Genomic DNA, 24,134 nt, shown 5'->3' with positions numbered 1-24,134 from the left:
ATAGTAGCCAAGGTGTTTTAGACTGGAGGTTTGAGGATGTGTTTTTCGCAGTGGAAGGAGTTTTAGTCCGACTACCTGCAGCAACAGTGTTCTTGTCATCTTTCCTCCTGACAAAACCAAAGTAATGGGAATATTTCCAGCTGCTTAGGTAAAAGTTTCCAACTAGCTTGCTGCTTTATGACGTGCAGGCACAGCACAACGATTACTAAATAAGTCCGCTGATGTGATTTTGTATTTCAAGTCAGTAGTGATGTGATCACAAAAGTAACATTGTAACGAGTTGTTTGGATTTGGAGTAACATTATTACTGAAATTTCATTAGTAATGAGTTACACTACTTGTAACTGGAAAAAGTAATATTATTACTGTGACGCGTTACTAGTAATACAGAAACCATCATGAGGGCTGGACCTGGCTCCCGGCCTAACATGGGTGCTGCATTCAATCCAACATGCTCCACCCTGCTGATGTAAATACTCACTAGTAAAACAAATGTGTATTAATCCGCAGCTTAAAATAGTCCACAAAGAAATGTAGCATTTACTGCTATTTGAGTGATGCTGCCTAAAAGTAACAGTGCCCTGTTGTTTCAGATAACTATTTAGCCTTTCTAAAAAATGAAACAATATATTTGTGACACATTTTTAAATGTTTACATCATCAGTGGAAATTAATGGGCTTGGAGCGACAGTGATGGGGTGATAAAGTCAGAAAGCATTGAAAACAACTAAAACATTGTTAGTTTTGTTCTTTTAATGCAATTTGTTGGCAATGAAAAAAAAATATGTCAGACTTATCCTTTGGTGAGCTGCCATTGATCTGAGCACCTGCTAGTCTTTTGTTTTATTCTCTCGCCTACTCTAATGTATATTTATATGTATATATATATATATATATATATATATATATATGTACAGTACAGGCCAAAAGTTTGGACACACCTTCTCATTCAATGCGTTTTCTTTATTTTCATGATAATTACATTGTAGATTCTCACTGAAGGCATCAAAACTATGAATGAACACATGTGGAGTTATGTACTTAACAAAAAAAGGTGAAATAACTGAAAACATGTTTTATATTCTAGTTTCTTCAAAATAGCCACCCTTTGCTCTGATTACTGCTTTGCACACTCTTGGCATTCTCTCAATGAGCTTCAAGAGGTAGTCACCTGAAATGGTTTCCACTTCACAGGTGTGCCTTATCAGGGTTAATTAGTGGAATTTCTTGCTTTATCAATGGGGTTGGGACCATCAGTTGTGTTGTGCAGAAGTCAGGTTAATACACAGCCGACAGCCCTATTGGACAACTGTTAAAATTCATATTATGGCAAGAACCAATCAGCTAACTAAAGAAAAACGAGTGGCCATCATTACTTTAAGAAATGAAGGTCAGTCAGTCCGGAAAATTGCAAAAACTTTAAATGTGTCCCCAAGTGGAGTCGTAAAAACCATCAAGCGCTACAACGAAACTGGCACACATGAGGACCGACCCAGGAAAGGAAGACCAAGAGTCACCTCTGCTTCTGAGGATAAGTTCATCCGAGTCACCAGCCTCAGAAATCGCAAGTTAACAGCAGCTCAGATCAGAGACCAGATGAATGCCACACAGAGTTCTAGCAGCAGACCCATCTCTAGAACAACTGTTAAGAGGAGACTGCGCGAATCAGGCCTTCATGGTCAAATAGCTGCTAGGAAACCACTGCTAAGGAGAGGCAACAAGCAGAAGAGATTTGTTTGGGCCAAGAAACACAAGGAATGGACATTAGACCAGTGGAAATCTGTGCTTTGGTCTGATGAGTCCAAATTTGAGATCTTTGGTTCCAACCGCCGTGTCTTTGTGAGACACAGAAAAGGTGAACGGATGGATTCCACATGCCTGGTTCCCACTGTGAAGCATGGAGGAGGAGGTGTAATGGTGTGGGGGTGTTTTGCTGGTGACACTGTTGGGGATTTATTCAAAATTGAAGGCACACTGAACCAGCATGGCTACCACAGCATCCTGCAGCGACATGCCATCCCATCCGGTTTGCGTTTAGTTGGACAATCATTTATTTTTCAACAGGACAATGACCCCAAACACACCTCCAGGCTGTGTAAGGGCTATTTGACCAAGAAGGAGAGTGATGGAGTGCTGCGACAGATGACCTGGCCTCCACAGTCACCGGACCTGAACCCAATCCAGATGGTTTGGGGTGAGCTGGACCGCAGAGTGAAGGCAAAGGGGCCAACAAGTGCTAAACACCTCTGGGAACTCCTTCAAGACTGTTGGAAAACCATTTCAGGTGACTACCTCTTGAAGCTCATCGAGAGAATGCCAAGAGTGTGCAAAGCAGTAATCAGAGCAAAGGGTGGCTATTTTGAAGAAACTAGAATATAAAACATGTTTTCAGTTATTTCACCTTTTTTTGTTAAGTACATAACTCCACATGTGTTCATTCATAGTTTTGATGCCTTCAGTGAGAATCTACAATGTAAATAGTCATGAAAGTAAAGAAAACACATTGAATGAGAAGGTGTGTCCAAACTTTTGGCCTGTACTGTATGGATATGTTGACTTTAAATGTGTTTCTGTTTGGATTGCGGTGCTTAGACAACACACCGCCCCGTGTTTCATCATATTACTTCAAAGCTTTGTCTTCCTCCATAATTGCTCTTATCGTATCATTGGCTTAAATTATAGATACATTGCTGTGAGAAAATATTAATGTTTCAAGTGTGCGATGAGACTTTGCCTACTGAGGGAGGAAAGCAGATTAATTTGCATACAGTAATAGTGTACCTGATTGTTCCCTTCCGCAATGCTATTACTGTAGCTCCTGTTTGATTTAATGAACAGCCGAGGTCATGCGAGAAAAAATGAGACGAGCTCTCGTCTTTAGTCTCCGTCTGACCTTTTTCTTTCCCCCTCAGTGTTTCTGAATGTGATGATTTTCTAAGTTTATCAGAATGAGAGGAGTTTATAATCAGCTGCTTCATCAGCACATGAAGACGAAAGGTGCGCGTGAGTCTTTGTGGCGTTGTGGCTGTGTGCAGTGAAGCGTCAGATGTACAGTGAGATGGATCCTGCAACGCTCCCCTCATTAAGCCGCAAGCAATTACTCTACCGTGACAGAGCAATCAGTGAGGCTGGGTTAACACACACACACACACACACACACACTCACACACAAACCTGAAAAAGAGATTATATTGACACGAGAAGAAGGGGGAGGAAGAAAGGGATGGATTTAAGAGGTAAAAAAAAAAGGAAACAAATGAAAGTACCGCGTGGCAATGCTTCACAAACACCCAGGCACATGTACACACACTCACACACAAATAAGAAACCCTGCTATTCGGGCTCCACAGGTATCTTTGATGCTGCTACTTTCATCTCTCCACCCTTTTGAAATGAAGCCGTTTGTTTATTCTATTTTCTCTCATCTAAATCCCTTGAAGACTGAAAAGTCATTGAATGAGCGAGCGTTTAAGTCAAGAGATTGCCACCTGCTTTTCAGAGGCCATTCAGGATCATTTACGACTAAATGCTGTAATGGGTTCTCTGTCTCTTGCACCCGGAGACTTCATGTATCTCCTTTAATCGTACCATGAAGCTGAATCGATGTTTTGAGGTACAGCTTTGAGGCAGCTTCGACGGAGATATAATTCATAATAATTAGAATACTGAAAACTAGATTTTTATGTAACTCTTTGAAAGCCGCCTATGATTTTTATTATGTCCCGTGGCGGTTTTGCAACATACGCCAACCACCAGCTTCCTTTGCTTTACACAGCCCTACATTGATCTGTTTTCCTCAGATGTTGATCCTACAATATAAAACTTTGATTTTCTCAACAGCCGCCATAGATCAGAGCGAAAGTAGCCATGTCTTTCTCTTTTTTGATTCTTGCGCTGGCGATTGGAGGCTCAGATTTAACTGAAGAGGTTTCAGCTGACAGCCCAGTCACACCAACACGGCCTGTGCTTCAGATACCAATCAGCCCCACATTCACGTCCCTCGTACTGGCACCAGGCAAAGCAGAGAAAACACTGGAGTGGATTGACGGAGGGTTTCTAAGTGTCACACACTTATCTGCCAGCGGTGTGTCTTAATTCCTTCAGGCGGTGCCATCGCTGCTGCTTAAATCAGCAGTCTATCCCGCAGTTTAGCTCAGCCGTCGCCCACCCTCAGGAGACAGCATAATGTCTCAATAAACACGGAGTGAAAGAAAAGATGTGTGTATGTGCCCGCAGGGCGTCAGCCAGCTCCGGCGCTTCGATTAGCAACAGAAAGGGTTTCATACTGCTTTGGAGAGGAATTCAGCTCGAACTGTAATTAGGCAAATATCTGTTAATACACTGCTTAAGGCAGGTGTTGTCTGAGACTGTATTAGCTTGTCGAGTGGGTGTTTCTGGATTTAGATAAAGTCGTGTTGTGATAAAAAGCCACAGGTGGGTTTAGTGTGAAGGCTCGTACTAGATAGAAAGATGTGAGACACAGAGAAGAAGTCGTCCCAGCTTTGCACCACAGGAAATATAACTGCATGTTTTAGCCTAGTACCCTTTTAACCTTACATTGTCAATCATTTTTAATGACTCTGAACTCTGATATTAAAGAATTAATGACACAGACATATAAAATACACATCTCAGTCAAACATGTCTGTGAGACAGTGACACAGCAGACATGGAGCAACATTAGCATCCATTTGGAGTCGTGTTTCGGTCCTCCTCATTAATGTAGCGCCACACATTCACTGTTTTTGCTTCCCCGAGGGAAATATCAGGCTGTGCATTCAAAATATATGCATGGTTGTATGTAAATGTATGATGTGAATGAGTATGAATGTATGGGTGCGTTTATTTTATAGAATTATATATGGAAGTAGTTGTGATTTTTAATGCAAATTCTGCATCTCAACTGCATCTTCTCACTCAGGTGTTATCTGTATATCTAGCTATGTATTCTGTTTAATTCGATAAGCTTTATTGGCGTGACTTGTGTGTTGCCAAAGCAGAATTACAATTTAAGACCGTAAAAATTCAAAAATAATTTAACAACACCCTTGCCATATTTCCTATGTGTTAAGATGGATGTATATATTTCATTTCTATTTTATTAATTTGTTATTTCCTAATTATGGTGTATTTGTTTCACCTGCAATGCCATTATACGGGTCGTGTGATGGCCTCTGATTGGTTCCTATATAGGTGTGGCCATGTTATATGTTTTGAAAGACCTGCAGTGGTGGAAACATGTTGGCTCTTTTAATGATTCAGCCACAACAATAAAGGTTTTTTAATATTTCCTTTCTCTTTTTTCTGTATTTTTTTGGAGAGCCCGGATTCCCTTCCCGTCGATCCAGTTAACAATAATGTATTATTACAAATGCATTAACATAAATTTTAAGGGAAAAAACTTATTAAGTGAAGGAGTAAATAAAAAGGCAGAGAGTGAGCTGTGAGGAGATGAACTACATGTTGTTGTGTTGGCTGTCTCAAAGGCTGTGACATGCACTGACATATTTTGCTGTTTCTGGGTCGCTGACATTATTTTCTCTGAGTAGATGTTGCGTTGTAGTCTGGTCAGAGAGTGGAGTTTACATTTAATTTTTGCAAAGAATATTGTTCTGATGTCTTCATATGTGCCAGACTGTAGCAGGAAGTGTTGCTCTGTCTCCACCTTCACCTGTCTCTGAGGACACAGCTGACACAGCCTGTCTCCTCCAGGCAGTCATGTCTGCCAGTCTCTGTGTCCAGGCTGTGATCACTGAGTCCCTTCACAGTCAGTTTCTGATTTGTCACAGCGGTCAGATAGTTTGCCATCATGTACTGTCTGTGTAGGGCCAAATAGCACTGAAGTTTGTTTTGGGTTTTTGTGGTAGACGTCCAATAGTTGATGTAGTTTTCTTTTTCTTTTGCAATAATTTGGTTGTTGTCCTGAGGGCTTGTGCTGTTAGAGGAGGTATCTATCTATCTATCTATCTATCTATCTATCTATCTATCTATCTATCTCTCTCTCTCTATCTATCTCTCTCTCTATCTATCTCTCTCTATCTATCTCTCTCTCTATCTATCTATCTATCTGTCTGTCTGTCTATCTATCTATCTATCTATCTATCTATCTATCTATCTCTCTGTCTATCTGTCTGTCTGTCTATCTATCTATCTATCTATCTATCTATCTCTCTCTCTATCTCTCTCTCTCTCTCTCTCTATCTATCTCTCTATCTATCTATCTATCTATCTGTCTGTCTGTCTATCTGTCTATCTATCTATCTATCTATCTATCTATCTATCTATCTATCTATCTATCTCTCTCTCTCTATCTATCTGTCTGTCTGTCTGTCTGTCTGTCTGTCTGTCTATCTCTCTATCTATCTATCTATCTATCTATCTATCTATCTATCTATCTATCTATCTATCTATCTCTCTCTCTATCTCTCTCTCTATCTATCTATCTCTCTATCTATCTATCTGTCTGTCTGTCTGTCTGTCTGTCTATCTCTCTATCTATCTATCTATCTATCTCTATCTATCTATCTATCTATCTATCTATCTATCTATCTATCTATCTGTCTGTCTGTCTGTCTGTCTGTCTGTCTGTCTGTCTATCTATCTATCTATCTATCTATCTATCTATCTATCTATCTATCTATCTATCTATCTATCTATCTATCTATCTATCTATCTATCTATCTATCTATCTATCTGTCTGTCTGTCTGTCTGTCTGTCTGTCTATCAAACCACTGAAACGAAAGATTTCTTTTTCAAGAATGACTTGGCCAAATGAGGCAAAAACACTGTCACAACAATAAGCACAAACATGCAAATACAATTGTCACACAAAAAGTTATAATACACAGTTTTAGTAGACTGCTACTCACCCAGTCCTTTAAAATTGATTAATATGTTTGAACATATAGGAAGAAAATTACAAACATTTGATTTGATTTGAGGTTTTATTTTGTTCTACTTCCTGTACTTTTTTTTTTTAATCTTTTTTTGGTGCGGTTGTTACAGAGGGGTAAGTGGACAACAATGCCACTTTGGATATAATTATTGGTTGCAATCTAAAAGATTGCTTTGTTTTTGTTTTTGAGTTTATAAAGTGAGAGAGATGATCAGATATGAATAAGCTTGTTTGTGATGTGTGTGCCTTTAAGTCTTGTTTTGTATTGTTGTTTTTTAAGATTGTGGGTCTTAGTTTTGCTAGATGAAAAATGTTCATTGTACATACTGAAAAATCAAAATAAAATGTTATTAAAAAAAAAAAAAATGGCTGATATTCCCTCATGGTAATCAGCTCAGACAATTTCAGGTCCTTCTGCACATCATCCCAGGAGGAAGGGGCACCATATTTAAAAGCATTTTTGCCTAGTTGTGTTCAAACCTTGGGGCCCAACATGTACACAGAAGGGACCTACCAAAGGAGAGATTTATAGATATAAAAACCAAGCAATGCAAAAGTCTGCATACATACAGAGATGGCCATTTGGCGGCAGCATACAGTGTGATTTCCACAGCCAGTTAAAAAATGTAAAGCACAGTTGTAACAGTGTCCGTACAGCATACAGTGATACAGAGACTAATGATTGTTCTTCCTTCTGCTGTTCTCTGTCCAGATCTTCATATTTGAAAACAACATCTACTACAGATCTGCAGTAGATAACCGAGCCATCCGCCTGGTTTCCACTGGGAAAGAGGGAGTCGTCTTCAACGGCCTCGCTGACTGGCTGTACGAGGGTAAGACAGCTACAGACACAGTTACACTCAGGGTAACATCACATCCCTCAGTAACGTGTTGCAGATAGTGGACTTTCTCTAAACTTCAAAGGCAGAGTAGGAACTTCTGTCACCTTATAAGCTCACAAAACTTAGAAGAAGTCTAAAAATACATTACATGGCCAAAAGTATGTGGACACCTGTCATTGATGTGCTATTGTATCACCCTTTCACTCTCCTGGGAAGACTCTTTAAGATGTTAGAGCCTGTCAGGGATCTTCTAACGCTCAGCCACAAAGCATTATTAGTGAGGATGGATCCTGATGTTGTGTGATAAGGTCTGGCTAGCAGCCGGCAGTCCAGTTCATCCCAAAGGTGTTCTGTGCAGGTCAGTCAAGTTCATCATATCAAACTCAGAAAATCTTTCGATTCAGGCCTCACTTTGTGCTCGAGGGCGTTGTCACGTTGAAAAGTAAAAGGCCTTCCAAGAAACTGCTGCCTCAGATTCTTAAAGCACACTGTTGTCTTAGATATCACTGTATACAGCAGTGTTACAATTTCCCTTAAATTTGCGTCAAAGGTGGATTATGCAATTCTAGTCCAATACAATTTTTTTTTTAATTCAGTGAGTATCTCCTTACAGTCTGCTAGCTGTCTGTTCTGTGTGTGTGCCGAGACAAAAAGTCTGGAATAAACAAAGTGGTTAAAAACGAGCCAAACAACACGATGCTGGCTTCTCTCCCTCCTTGAAGTTCTTGCCAACGAGGAACAGAGCTACACCTTGATAGTAATGAAACATAAATAACATCAGAGATATTACCAGAGCTTCTGAAGGAGCAGGAGGAGTGTGTTTGTTTGGGTGATGAGTTCAAATATTAACAGTCTTTCTCCAGAATTGATAAAAGGTGATATGTTATCACCTTTTAAGTTGATATGGCGAATGTGTTAGCAAACAGGTGATGATTTACACATTCAGCAAACACAGAGCAACATTAGCATTCATTTTAAGTTGTGTTTCTGTCCACCTCATAGATTTAAGTGCAATATACACTCTGTTTTTGGTTTCCTGAGGGAAATATTCTGTTCTTTACGAGCCACTTTATTTGGTACTCCTAGCTAGTGCCAGGTTGGACCCCTTTTCCCTTCAGAACTGCCTTAATTCTTTGTGGCAGTTGCTGCAGATTTGTCAGCTGCACATCCATGATGAGAATCTCCTGTTCCACCACATCCCAAAGGTGCTCTATTGGACTGAGATCTAGTGACTGTGGAGGCCATTGGAGTACAGTGAACTCATTGTCATGTTCAAGAAACTAGTTTGAGATGGTTTGAGCTTTGTGACATGGTGCGTTATCCTGCTGGAAGTATCCATCAGAAGATGGGTACACTGTGGTCATAAAGGGATGGACACGCTCAGCAACAATACTCAGGTAGGCTGTGGTGTTTAAACCATGCTCAGTTGGTACTAAGAAAATATCCCCCACACCATTACACCACCAGCAGCAGCCTGAACTGTTGATACAAGGCAGGATGGATCCATGCTTTCATGTTGTTTACACCAAATTCTGACCCTACCATCTGAATGTGGCAGCAGAAATCCAGACTCATCAGACCAGGCAACGTTTTTCCAATCTTCTATTGTCCAGTTTCCTGTTGTTGGCTGACAGGAGTGGCACCTGGTGTGGTCTTCTGCTGCTGTAGCCCATCTGCTTCAAGGTTGGACGTGTTGTTGGTTCAGAGATGGTCTTCTGCAGACCTTGGTTGGAACCAGTGGTTATTTGAGTTACTGTTGCCTTTCTATCATCTTGAACCAGTCTGGCCATTCTCCTCTGACCTCTGGCATCAACAAGGCATTTTGGCTCACTGGATATTTTCTCTTTTTGGGACCATCCTCTGTAAACCCTAGAGATGGTTGTGCGTGAAAATCCCAGTAGACCAGCCCATCTGGCACCAACAACCATGCCATGTTCAAAGTCACTTAAATCACCTTTCTTCCTCATTCTGATGCTCAGTTTGAACTCCAGCGGGTCGTCTTCACCATGTCTACATGCCTAAATGCATTGAGTTGCTGCCACGTGATTGGCTGATTAGCTATTTGTGTTAACGAGCAGTTGAACAGGTGTACCTAATAAAGTGGCTGCTTAGCGTATTTATTTATTTATCTACTTTTTGATGCTGTTTCCATGACTTTGAAACAATCTTGAATCATAACCTCCATGCAGAAGGCAGAGTCTCTGCACTCTGGGTCGTAAGTGATGATTGCGGGGGATTACATCTGTATGAGTCTGTGCATTAGTTATTTTTTTTTTTGAAAAATCCTGCAAACTCTACCTGTAACTAACAAAATCTGAAGCACATTTTGATCTATCTGCCCCCCGCTGAGAAGCATGTTATGTGTTTGTGTGCATGATTCCATCTGAAAGAGCACAGCTGGCTACGTTTCAGTGCCCCTCCCTTTCTAGACTTCCCATAGCTTGTCTTTGTGTTCAGGCAGTTTTAATTAATTCATGTCTGCAGTGCTGCAATCTCGTTCAGCAGATGTTCAAGAGCCAGCATACTTGTAATTTAATACGAGACATTTTCTGATTACTGCATATGTGAGACAGACATTGCAATTACATACCACTCGAATAGGGCTTTGTTTACAGATGCGCTGCCATGTTTGAGACTAGTTTTCCCCACTGTGCCTTCTTTCATAACAAAGTTCTTAGGTTCAAGTGAAGAGGTCTGTTTACAGCATTGTTATAATTATTAATTTGGATTTATTCAGAGGCTGGTTTTGGATAATGATTGCGGTGTAATTGTATAATGTAATTGCAAAATGCCAATTATTATGAGAAAATTCTGTTACAGTGTATGAACTGCTTCAGGGTCGGCTCTAATCGGGTTTTCATTAATGGGATTATTTCTTTGTTGTAGACACAGAACATGACATGAAAGAAGTAATCCATTTTCAGTGCTAAAGAAAGATTCGTCTTGCTGTGTTTTCCTGCTACGTTTCATGGATTTATCAGCGGATAACAGACTGTCTCACAAAAGCAGAGATCACGTGGCTTTCGTCTTTTATGTTACAGTGTTAACAGTGTGCACGGTTGTTCGGGTGGGATAAGTTTGGCAAAAGTTGTCGTAATGTGCTTCAAGGTGAGGCTGCCTCATTTCTCCCCGGTCTTTACTGTTCTGCAGTCAAACATCTTCAACCTTGAGGGAAAGGATTTAGACTGTTTTTGTGAGCAGTGAACGTTCTCATGGATCGTCCTCTGAGCCTCTACAACTCAAACATTTCCATTTAATGTCCACTTTTATGGCTTTAAACTTTCACATGTGTATGAATGTGAAATATATACATTTAAAATCTGCTTGTTCACTGAAGTTACAGTATGTCGTGCAGATTTTATTGAAATATTTAAACTTCTGGCTGCATCATTACATCAAATGGAGTATTTTAGATGCTTGGACTGTGAAACACTGTGATCCTAACTAAAGTTTGAAACACAGTCCTGTGGGTTTGAATAATGCCAAAACAAAAATAAATTCCCTGTAAGGCTTTGATGTTGATCTGAGATAATAATTATACCTCAGTTGTCATAAGGCATCAACAAATGTGAGCGCTAACTTTGATCAAGAGATTAAAGATAGTGAAGCAGTGGGATTGAAACTGGGACGACTTGTAATGTTTCCTGTAGAGCAGTGGGTTTGGGAGATGGCGGAGATGAAGGAAATTGATTTTTACAGGAATGCAACATGTGTGTTTAATTCTGTGCTTGTGCCCCTTGGCCAGATAATTGAGGTTAAAATGAAACTTCTGGACTCTATTTCCCCCTTGACTTTGTGTCTAAGTGACTAACAGACGAGTCACAGCAGTTAAACAGACTGCAATGTAATTGCTATGGGCAATTGTGCACCGCCAATTTACATCCATTCATAGTGCTTATTTTTGCCACTGACAAGCTCAGATTGTTGTTAGAAGTGTCTGACAGCATTATGGAAGGGACCCTACAGAGAAAATAAAATGTTCCTTACCTTTTGCTGATTGGGTCTTTTTGTTACTGTGCCCAAGTGTCACTCAAGGAGAAGTCTTGATCTGAAATCTCGTGGACTTTTCCACATTGTCGAAGCTACGCTCCAACTCTCACTAACATTTTCACTGTTGTGTTTTTTCTGGTCCAAGTCACTTCTTGCAAGACTTAAGAACGAAACTTCTCCTTAAGCGAGACTTTTTGGTCACAATAACAAGCAGACCAGCAAAAGGTGAGAATAAAATATTTCATTTGTCTGTCACTTTACATCCACTAAAAGTGTTTATGCCACTGACAGCTCCAGATTGTTATCCTAAGTGTCTGACCTCATTATGGAAAGGAGAAATGAAACTTACCTTTTACTGGTCTGCTTGTTATTATTATGACCAAGTCTCGCTCAAGGAGAAGTCTTGTTAAAGTTTTGCAAGAAGTTGTTGCAGGAAAAACAGCGATGAAGAGTTGGAGAGAGGAGTGCTGGGAGGTGTTTGTTGTGTTGGAGTACAGAAAGCATAGCTTCGATAATGTGGAATAAAAGTCCAAGACTTCTCCCTGAGTGAGACTTGGGTACAATAACAAAAAGATCCAATCAGGAAAAGGTAAGGAAAAACTTTATTTTGTTCTCTGTAGGGTCCTTTCCATAATGTTGTCAGACACTTATAATAATCTGAGCCTGTCGGTGGCAAAACAAGCACTTCAAATGGATATAAATTGACAGCAATTGACTTTTTGCTAAGCCCCGCCCCTTTGTAATGGTACAACAAGCTGTCGGAGTAAGCATGGAGCCCACACTGTAACTAACTGCACTCCCTGAAGAGATATTATCATATTTTTGGAACAATGAAAGAGTGATTCCAGAGAGAAGCAGACAGAGGGGTCTACAGTCTGTGTTTGAAGGATATATCCAGGATGTCAAACTGACTCAGCAGCAACAACAGGTTAAAAAGACAAAGACAGTTAGAAGCTAAAGCCGAACTATAGGCTACAGATCACAGTGTAAAAGTGAACCACCACATCACTGCTGATCGCCACACAAGACAATGAATATAAAGGGAAACTTTGCTGATATTGAACCAGCTGTGTGGCATCGCAGTGTGTGCAGATGAACTGTGTTTAGCTGCCGCCAGACATGCAGGGATCTCCGGGGGTCGGTCTTTGTTTCACTGTTATAATCACTGAAAAGCAAAAGCAGCATGTGTATACATTCAGTAGGCTATATCTTCAGTAGCTAGCCAGCTAACCCTACACGTTTCAGGGTTTGATTTTGGTTTTGAAACAGGGAAGAAACGTTTGTCTTCTTCCAACCTCTCCAGGTAATGAGTATCATTAATACACGACGTGCCCCAGGCACAACATTTAGCTCCAAATCCACAAAACCAGCCTGAAAATGAAGGAAATCTGAAACAATTGCAGTAGAGTCAATGGAGCACAGCTGTGTTGTTGTCGGACCCTGATCTGAACTGGCTCGATGCTACGTTATAATTGACCAGTCTGGGTCTGGGGGCGGGATTTAGCGAAGGGTCAATTGCCCGTAGGTTTTACATTACAGCCTGTTTCGCTATTGCAGCTGCAGCGATCTCTCTCAATACTGGACCAATTTCAAAAATAATTGTCTAAATTAGTCACAAGGTTGAAAAATACCAAAGTTTTCCTTCAAGACAGCTGCGTGTTCGCCCCTGACAGCAATTACTGTCATGCACAGAAGACTGTGTCACATCAACCTCACAACCAATACACAGCACAAGGGCAGCAAACATAAAACCAAACCTTCTTTTTGTGGCACTGTTAAACGAAATGTTCCTCTTTTTGTCGTGCAAGAATTCCAGATACAGTGTGTATCCGAAGGTTGATGGTCAACAAAGGAACCATTTTTAAAGAGCAACATGCCAGGAGTCTTTTTAAATGCTCTGATATTTGTGAAATGTTGGGTGGTTTCTGGGTGCAGACTGTACCGACTATGTTCTGTGGCCACAGGCCTTGAAATTCCTGCTGCACTGCAACAAACTAGTTGACGTCAGTGTGAAAACTCCATCAAATGTTGAGAATTCAGCACTGAATAGTGTCCTTTCCTCAGTCCGACCCTGCGCTAACAGGCTTCACCTGTGAATTCACAGTGATGTGGAGGGAAAAAAATAGCCCGATTTCATCAATGATAACAAAATTTAGAAATTTCTCATCAAGGTTGAGCTGATTTTTGCAAAAAAAAAAAAGACAGGCTGTTGTTTGGATCTCCCCATGTAGGTACAGTAGAGTGTGCGCTGTTTTTCATAGAGCTCTTCTGCCCCCTGCTGGATGGAAATCACTCAATAGGAAACTGCTGAGAATAAGGAAGCTGTAATCAGGGAGACAAAGGATCACATTCTTTAAAGATAATCAGATTTTTCTGTGAGGAGGCAAAAACACTAACCTTTTCTCCAAAAGTGCATCTGTCAATCGATGAAAGCCTAGTGTTCACTCACAGGGAATATTTCATGATGCTGTTTTATACCACCAACAACATAACCTTAAACTATAGAACTAGGCTAAAAAAAAAACAATGTACAAATGTGACTGGTGGACTCAAGTGTTGTCTGCATTGTGCTGATATGAAGAGGCACAGACTGTTCATATCTTTGGAGGTGATCTCCATCTACTCCTGACAGCTGACAGCAAGAGGTCAAAGAAAATCCTCCGTCAATCACAACCACGTAAACACGAGCGCCTACACAAATAAATGACATGGCAATATGTTGGCATATTATACAATAAGTTTAGGCTGAAAAATGAGCTTAGAAACAGCTTAACAGCACTAAAACATGGAAATTACTACGAGAGCATTGTAGCTTACCTCTCCCATGGAGCACAACAGCCAAAGGGGAGAGGTAAGGCAGGAGACACCCCTTCAGACGTTCCACATATTGACTATGGAGGCCTAAGTGCATCCGGTAATAACAGCTGAAACAAATGTTGTGTAATTATAATACTTCATATTACAAATGTACATTTGACTTTGTTACACATATTACTGCTGTATTTTTGAGCCTGTTATAAACTCATACAGAAGTAATCCCTGTAGCATCTGCAGAGACTCTGCCCTCTGCCTGTATTTTCTTATTTCCTTCCTATTTTCTGTGTTCAGGACATTTATGGGTGTTTCCCCACAGCGCTCAGCTAAAGTCAAGGCTTTTAAAAAATGTAGTGACCAGGTGCCAGACTGTCAGCAGCGTGCATTAGAGAAACAGCACCAAAAAAAGCTCAAATATAGCGAAGCAATACGCCAAAGGAGAGTGAATCTAGGGTTGGCTTTTACATTCACTTTCGCTGGCAAGCATGTTCCCGACAATCCTGGATATTATACCTTAAGGAAGAAAATAAAATCCTTGACTACTGTAATAATATATTACAGTGATTTATATCAGTTGTCACTGTTTGATTCACAGGCATCAACATGGTGTATTTACTGCAGTATCAAGCTTCTGGTTTCTGAAGTTTAAACTGTCAAAATGTAACATGAGTAATTGGTTTATTTCTCCTCAGTAAGAGGAATGAGCCCCATAAATCATACAAGCATTAAACTTGTCTCTGTTTCAAATGGTGACATATTGGAAATGTCTTCATCAGTGTCAGAATGCATAATAAGTACATAAACACCAGCTAACAGGAAAGATGCAGATAGAGCAATGGATTCTTTTTATCTAGAATAACTTTAGGACAGTTCCCAAAGTCAGTCTGGTCTTTGGAAAACATCAGTTGGTGGTGCATGCCTCACAGTGTGTGTATTATCTGGTTGTTTTGTTTTACAGAGGAGATCCTGCAGACCCACATAGCCCACTGGTGGTCTCCAGACGGGCTGCGTCTGGCCTACATGACCATCAATGACACACTGGTGCCAAAGATGGAGGTTCCCTTTTTTACAGGAACACCGTACCCTGCCAACTTGGAGTATCACTACCCAAAGGCAAGTCTAAAGCCACAACACACACCTATCCATCACACCTATTCCTAAAGGGGGAAGTTTGGTGTTTTTCAAACTGGACCCTATTTTTGTCAGGTTTTGTGACAAATGGGAACAACCATTTTTTAAACTGGTCCAGTATTAACCAAGAGGGCTGCTGATGAGCCACATAACAGGCTGTTACGTAACCACTGTCAATTTACGTCCACTAAAAGAGCTTGTTTTGCCACTGACAGGATCAGGTGGTTATTCTAAGTGTCTGACAACTTATGGAGCGAATCCTGACAGAGACAGACCTTTTTGTTGACGAGTAAGATCCTTTTTGATTAACCAGAAACAACCAGATTCCATGTAAATAAACAATAGGTTTAGCCTGTATAGAGTCAGCGTAATTTGGGGGAGTTAAGGGTTTATTTCAACCAAACTAGAGTTGATGGTTGTTGGAACGGTGGAGAGACAAACAAAGATTTTTTAGTCTTGTGCGTTTGGCAATAGCGATTTTGGGGCTGTTTTTGTTTAAACACAAAGGATCTTACTCTTTGACAAAAAAGTATGTCTCTGTAGGATCCTTTACATAATATCATCAGACACCTAGAATAATAATCTGAGCCTGTCAGTGACAAAAACAGATACCTTAGTCGTCGTAAATTGACGATGTGAACATCCCCTGAGCCTTCGCTGTCGCTGCCAGATGCGGCCGTCTCGCTCGATACTGGACCAATTTTAGTTGTAAAAAACTGTTGTACTCATTTTTCACACAGAAACAGAAACATGGGAAATAGGGTTTAGGTCAAAAAATACTGAACTTACCCTTTAAGCTGAGCAAATTTTAAGTGGTTATCAGCAATGTCCACTGCTTGATTAAAATAAAATCCTCTTTTTGTTGTTCAGCAGATGAAACATTTTTCAATCAGATGGTTAAACGAGTCTTTGAAGGCTCTGAAAATTCCCTCAGAGCAACAGCAAGTTTGTTTAAATGATCATCGCTGGTTGATTCTAATTTAAAAATGTGTGTTTTTACTTGCTGTGCAGCTAATTGTTTTAGATTCTTAGGTCTTTTTATATGTCTTGCACATGTAAATGTTATGTTGAGCCCTGTCAAAGAGGAATTTCTGGTACCATTTGCTTCAGACAGTAAAGTATCTATTCTATTCTAATTGTCCTCTGGAGACAAACTAAAGTTGAATTTGAAGTTGATGGCTGCCTCTGTGACCTGAATGGTCTACTGGATGTGTAGAAACACAACAGGTTGCTAAAGGTGACAATATGTCAGTGTTGTGTTCATCACTTGCTTCCGATGCTCCAAAGTGGCCAAAAACAAAAAGTTCATTGCAAGTTTACACACTCTGTCATGTCGATGTTGGTGTGAGGACTTTGATAGATCGGACTCATTTAACTCTGAAGACAACAGAAACACAATTCCTCACTGTCTTCAACTGAAATCCAGTCCGACCTATCTAGTTTCCTCTCGGCACTTGCAGGCTGGTGAGGAAAACCCTGTAGTGCACCTGTCAGTGGTGAGCCTCAACGGGCCCCTGCACACCGTGGTGATGAGGAAACCCGATGACCCCCGAATAGGGTGAGTGAGCCCAGCTGTGCCTTATTGTGCATGAAGAAACAAACACCAGAAAAAGCCCTGAAGCGTAGCCAGGACAGAAGTCATCAGTGTTGGTGATGTATTGTCACTTTCTGGTTTTTCCAGGAGGGAATATTATATCACGATGGTGAAATGGGCCACCAGCACCAAACTGGCTGTCAACTGGCTGAACAGAGGCCAGAACAACTCCATCCTGACACTGTGTGAGGCCACGACTGGGATCTGCATTAAGGTGAAACATTCGGCTAATTTTCCCTGAACAAAGTGTGAAATCTGACGTCAGTGTTAAGGATAAATCTGGTGATGTTTTTCTAACTCAACAAAAACAACAATAAATCTAAACCTACGAACACATACTGCCCGTGTAGCCAAAGCCTGACATAGCTTGTTTAATTGTTGTCCAAAAACTATTAAAAACACATCAGTGAGCAACACCACCGCAGTGGCCATGTGTTCCCTCAGTATGATGAACATGGGCACTTTATTTTTCAGCCAAATCCATATACACCATTCTGCTGCTGCAAATGTTCACTAGCTCACCAGATCTGCAGAAAATAGTCCATAACAAATGCACTGTGTAGTGTTTGGGTAACGTTTAGGAAAAACTACAGTTCCCAGCTGTTTTAGGAATTTCATTACCTGCTTCTATAAGGAGTTGTTCTCTGTTTAATGTATGTATAGGTTCTGTTTGTGCATGTGTGTGTATTTTGAGCCTTTGTGTGTATGACAGAGTAAAAAAATTGAATTATTCCTCAGGGATTAATGAAGTATATCTCCTTCTTCTTCTTCTTATTCTACTACTACTACTACTACTACTACTTCTTTGTCTTCTTCTTCTTCTTCTACTCCTTTTTCTTCTTTTTCTTTTCTTCCTCTTCTTCTTCTTGTTCTACTTCTTCATCTTCTTCTCCTCCTCCTCCTTCTTCTTCTTCTACTTCTTCTTCTTCTACTTTTTCTTTTTCTACTTCTTCTTCTTCTTCTTCCTCTTCTTCTTCTTCTGTAAGTAATTCTGACACTCTGCCAGAGGGTCCCTGAATAGTTTCAATAATTCATCATGATGTTTGAATGTATGAATGACTTTATTTCAAACCAAAAAAACTCCAAACAAGACAAAGATAACCACCCAATTAAATAAATAAATAAGTAATAACCCCAGTTTATTTACAGTCCAAGTCCCACACAGTGTTACAAAATAAATATGTACTCCCCTAACACAACCTTCCTTCATCTATTTATCTGCCAAAAATATCTTTGTTGTATAGTTTTTTAAATTGATTTATATTTGTGCTTTGTTTTAACTCATCATGAAATACTAATGAAATAATGACCCCCCTCGCTGTCACATAACATTTCTTGAATCTTGCCTGGAGGTATTTTTTTAATTGTAAATTGTTATAATTAGAATCATTTATTATAATCATAATCTGTTTTATGTATTGCAAGAGTGAAACTCTCATTCTGTGTGTGTGTGTGTGTGTGTGTGTGTGTGTGTGTGTGTGTGTGTGTGTGTGTGTGCTCTGAAAATGTACCCCAGCTAAGCCCTTTCTCTTGATTTGCCTTTGAGACTTTTTAAAGTTACAGAGCAACTTGCAGCTAATTGAACTGTTGCACTGTTTATGGGTGCTCTGTGTCGAGATGGTTCACAGTAATACTCGTCTAATATCTTATTGTTTTACACTTGCTTTTTGTATGGATTGAACAAGAAGATATCCTTAAATTTAATAGTGAGCTTCAAAGGCACCAGTAGAGGGATTGTGTTTCCTTTGGGCAGACCCTAGTTATTTTCCCTTGTTTCCAGTCTTTGTGCAAAGCTTACCTGCTTCTGGCTGTAAGAAAATATATAAAAGACAGATATGCAAGTGTTCAATCTTCTCATCTAAGTTTGTTTCTCAAAATGTTAAACTTTTGTTTTATTTTATTTATTTATTCTCTACTCTTTAGAAGATGAGGTTGGTGCACAGGCCGATGGCTGTTTCTTGTTCAGTGCTGCCAGGAAAAAAACAAAGGCACTGACCAAGAAACAGCCACTAGCATGTACACCAATCTTATACTGTGAAAACTAGAAATAACTTTACAGGATATAACCTTTTCACTCACAAACAAGATAGAAGAACTCTTTTATTCCTTCAGCCACCAGCCTGTATAACATGCAGCTTAATCATCAGGTCTCCTGCTCTTTTTCACTTTAGTACCAGCTCTGATTTCACTGATTTGAATTGACTGCTTTTATTCAACCTTATTGTTTATTCTGTCTCAGTTAACTGTGTTATATTATGTATATGTTGTTCTGTTTTGTTGTTTTTACTGTGGATTTTATGGTGTCTTTATGTCTGGATCACACAAATTTCCCTGTCTGGGGTGATAAAGTTTAAGATTTAAATCTTTCAGAGGAAGGAAGCAGCTCAGGTTATGGAGGTTGGAAAGTGCTAACGAGACAGACAAACACCCTGTTTTTTTAGGTCCTTTCATATGATTGGTTGACAAATACAGACATATAAAATATCTCCAGACTTATCTTTGCATGTTTTTGTTTAATTTGATTGATTCAGAAAAACTTATGACTCATTCTCATACTTTTCTTTGCCCAGAAACATGAGGATGAGAGTGAGAGCTGGTTGCACAGACAGGTATGTGATTATAACACAGCTTCCCTGTTGTTGTTTCCTAGTTAGTAAAAAACAGACAGTGTTTGCTTTGTGTTTCTGAGCTTCAGCAAGTAAATACCAGGAAATACAAAAGCCCTGCAGGCACATTTATGGACACATGCAGGTGTTTCTCTCTCCTCTCTGCAGAATGAAGCACCGCTCTTTTCCCATGACGGACACAAGTTCTTCTTCACTAGAGCAATCCCTCAGGGTGGGAGAGGAAAGTTCTTCCACATCTCTATGTCCACCTCTTTGGTAAACAACTGCAGGATTGTTATCCTCGTGATATTTGTGTTAGAGTTTTGGTACAGTGGGTTTAATGGACCTTTACTTTCTTCCAGCCTAACACTAGCACAGACATACTTCAGTCCCTGACCTCTGGAGACTGGGACGTCACCAGCATCCTGGCCTACAATCATGAAAGAAACCTCATGTAAGACAGTTTGATGCATTTAAGAGCCAGGAATGTGAAGTCATGGTTATTCTGTGATTTAATGGTGATGTTTGGATGTTTTCCAGATACTTTCTGAGCACAGAGGATGACCCCAAACGACGGCACTTGTACAGGTAGGATTTATTATGGGAACCTCTGCACCTGCTGTTTAAAGGGTGACTTAGGTGTTCGTCAACCTGGATGCTACTTTCCCTTGTTTTGTGTCTAAGTGATTAATGGGACCAACCATTTTTGAAATTGGTCTGGTAATGAGGGAGAGCGCTGTTGTCGGAAGCGGCTAAATAGGCTGCAGTGTAACTACTTGGGGCATTTGGCACTGTAAACTTATGCCCACTAAAACCGTTTGTTTTTGCCACTGACAGACTCAAATTGTTGTTGTAAGTGTCTGTTTGTTACTGTGTGTAATGGAGTCAGGCTCAAAGAGAAGTCTCATTCTGAAATCTTCTTGGCACTATAGGGCTGCTGTCCGATGTCCCTTCTTCGTGCCTCCTTTACGATTTTACACATGACCAAACAACAGGGGCATCATTCCGCTCCAGTATGTGATGTGAGACAAATGTCGGCATTGCGGAATCAAAAGAGGCTTGTGTGATGTATAAACAAATGCTTCGGCAGGGCTTTATAAAGCAACAAATAATCGCCAAAGATGTTTTTTGAGTTTTCTTTTGTCCCTGTCGACTTTGAATGAAATGTGTTCTTTGAATAGTTTAGTGGGTTTGACAATAACGATTTCCAAAAAGGATCCCAACAGAGATAGACTTTTTGTTAAGGGTAGTGTAGTGGATAGTACTGGCGCCCCATGTACAGAGGCACCGCCTCGCTGCAGCGGCCGCAGGTTTGACTCCAACCTGTGTCCCTCTTCTGCGTGTCATTCCCCACTCTCTCTCTCTCTCTCCCCCATTTCACACACTGTTCTGTCCATTAAAGGCAAAAAGCCCCAAAAAATAATCTTAAAAATAAATAAAAATACACCACACATTCAAAACTGAAATAAACAAAATAATAACATCAAGTTAGATGTGAAAATATTCTGGCTCTATACACACACCAAAATTACTGTTTGATACTGTGATTTTGAGCAGTTTCTGGTTGAACAAAAAGGACCTAACTCTTTAATAAAAAAGGTCTATCTCTGTAGGGATCCTTTCCATAATTGTTGTCAGACACTAAAAATTTTAATCCGAGCCTGTCAGTGGCAAAACAAACACTTTTAATGGACATAAATTGACAGTTTGCACATGTTTCAACTGGTCAAATAACAGCCTGTTTTTAGCACTCTTACTCAATACCGAACCAGTTTCAAAAATTGTTGTTCTCTTTACTCACTCATACACAAAAACGTGAGTAATTCGGATCAAGGTTAAATCTGTGAAAATACCAAAGCTGCTCTTTAAGTGTACAATGATGCTCACCCAGTGCCATCCCACAGTGCCGACACAATCCCTCCGTTCAACCGCTGCTGCCTGTCTTGTGAGTTCAAGTGTGGCTACGTGGACGTTTCATTCAGCCACGACATGCGGTACTTCTTACTCAACTGTAAAGGTGAGCGTGCTTGACCTTGAATCTCCTGAACAGCTGACTGAGAGCCTTTTTACATCCCCAGCACTCCTGAGAATGAAAGTCTTCTGGGGGAGGCAGCGAGCCGCGCTCAGTGGGAAGCGTAACTGAATTAGAGCTGGATGTCAGGTTGAGAGCTTCTATCGAACTGGACATTAGCAGATAACCTCAAACCACTGCTGGATCTCTCTCTGATTAGCCACAGAAATAAATGTCTTGTCTGAGTGCATGCCAGGAGTCATGTGAGCACTGCTGAGCTGCTGGCAGAGAGCCTGCGGCTTTTACTATTTGTCATATTAAAACACATTGTGTTGTTGTTTACGATATATCCTCGTGTCCCTCAGAGACACTGTCATTGTTTTTGTGCCCCTGTGGCTTCGTCACAGGGGCACAACATCACGGTTTCTATGGTGGCTGATTTCATTAGGGGGTTCACTCCAGAGAGAAAAAGTGCCAGTGGCTTTCTTCATTAATTGGATCTTTGGAGAGCAGCTCCATTGTGAAATAATCAGCTACTTCCTCGTGGGACGGAAGTAGATTATTAACTGCAGAGCTGGCTGAGAGGGCTGTTTCTGAAGTCTGTTTAGATGAGACGCAGAGATGTTTCCGTTGCAGAGAAGGATTGGGTTTCAGAGGCGTGATTACTGGTGTTGTGGAGGCGTTTGAGTCTTTTGTCACTGCTTTGTTACATCACATTACCTTCTATTATTGCACTCTTGTTAACTGATTTTCACTAAATTGATCCATGTAGGCCCAGATATACCGAGTGTGGCCATCTATCGCACAGAGGACAGACAGAGTGAGTGTCGTCGTCCATGTTTAACAAGCTGTGCTGAATTACATGAATATGTTTTCATTGATGAATGGAGAGGTCATAACAAAGGACCTGTTTAATCTGTTTAACTGCAGAGGTGTTTAACGTGGAGACAAACGAAAGACTAAACAACACGCACAACAACATGCAGATGCCCAGAGTGGAGTATGAGACCATCACCATAGACGACTACAGTATGTGCTTACCTATGTGTACGCCCTGATGAAATTACAGCCAGTCATCTTCTATTATAAGATTCCTGTTAACCTTATTGTGTCTGCTGTAGCTCTGACGATGCAGATTCTGAAGCCAGCTGGATTCATAGATACAGCCCATTACCCCTTACTGCTGCTAGTGTAAGTATGAATACGTCTGACTGTTTTTATTGCAAAGAGACGTCTTTATGAAACAGTGCACAGAATATTATCAAGCAGCTAACAGTTTATTTTGTTATTGCTTAAAAAGGATACTACACTGATTCAGTGTTTCACTTCCTTAGATTTGGTGGACTCAGGTATCATATTAAAGACTGAATGGTCAAAAAGGTTTGGATATCCTGACTATTAGTCACTTGGGTAACACTTTAGTTGAAGGTATCTACATAAGGGTGACATGACACTCATAACTATGACATGACACTGTCATAACTATGACATGACACTGTCATGAACTTGTCATAAACATTATGTACATGTCGTAAACATTTATAACTGCTGGTATTAAGTGACATTCGTTTTTTGTAATGACAAGTTGACATTGTTTGGGTGGTTTTGATTATGACAACTTGACATTAATTAAAGTGACATTACCAGAAGTTGTCTTTGTCATGACAAGTTGACATTAAATTTGTTTGGGATGTCCTTATTGTGACAACTTGACATTAACATAAAGACATCTTCTGGTAATGTCATCCTGGTTGATGTCAAGTTGTCATTATAAGGACATTCCAAACAAATTTAATGTCAGCTTGTCGTGACAAAGACAACTTCTGGTAATGTCACTTTGATTAATGTCAAGTTGACATAATCAAGACAACCCAAACAATGTCAACTTGTCATTACAAAAACTGAATGACACTTAATGACAGCAGTCATAAATGTTTATGACATGTACATAATGTCTTGATTATGACAACTTGACATTAATCAAAGTGACATTACCAGAAGTTGTCTTTGTCATGACAAGTTGACATTAAATTTGTTTGGGATGTCCTTATAATTACAACTTGACATTAACATAAAGACATCTTCTGGTAATGTCATCCTGGTTAATGTCAAGTTGTCATTATAAGGACACCCCAAACAAATTTAATGTCAATGTGTCATGACAAAGACAACTTCTGGTAATGTCACTTTGATTAATGTCAGGTTGTCATAATCAAGACAACCCAAACAATGTCAACTTGTCATTACAAA

General features: G+C 40.1%; 1 protein-coding gene across 4 annotated transcripts in view; it reads left to right on the top strand.

The window, feature by feature from the left end:
* Positions 1-24,134, top strand: part of LOC117263885 (A-type potassium channel modulatory protein DPP6-like) — a 155,045-nt gene that overhangs the window by 117,440 nt on the left and 13,471 nt on the right. For all 4 annotated transcript variants that reach the window (XM_033637595.2, XM_033637596.2, XM_033637593.2 and 1 more), the window contains exons 8-19: positions 7,609-7,729; positions 15,501-15,655; positions 17,134-17,231; positions 17,355-17,481; positions 19,838-19,876; positions 20,042-20,149; positions 20,236-20,327; positions 20,414-20,461; positions 21,778-21,890; positions 22,657-22,704; positions 22,815-22,913; positions 23,006-23,075. In XM_033637595.2, the coding sequence (XP_033493486.1) occupies positions 7,609-7,729; positions 15,501-15,655; positions 17,134-17,231; positions 17,355-17,481; positions 19,838-19,876; positions 20,042-20,149; positions 20,236-20,327; positions 20,414-20,461; positions 21,778-21,890; positions 22,657-22,704; positions 22,815-22,913; positions 23,006-23,075 (1,118 nt within the window). The remainder of the gene's footprint in view (positions 1-7,608; positions 7,730-15,500; positions 15,656-17,133; positions 17,232-17,354; positions 17,482-19,837; positions 19,877-20,041; positions 20,150-20,235; positions 20,328-20,413; positions 20,462-21,777; positions 21,891-22,656; positions 22,705-22,814; positions 22,914-23,005; positions 23,076-24,134) is intronic.

This window comes from Epinephelus lanceolatus, chromosome 12, assembly GCF_041903045.1.
Source record: "Epinephelus lanceolatus isolate andai-2023 chromosome 12, ASM4190304v1, whole genome shotgun sequence".
Classification (NCBI taxonomy): domain Eukaryota; kingdom Metazoa; phylum Chordata; class Actinopteri; order Perciformes; family Serranidae; genus Epinephelus; species Epinephelus lanceolatus.
This window is presented reverse-complemented; position numbering and strand designations above follow the sequence as displayed.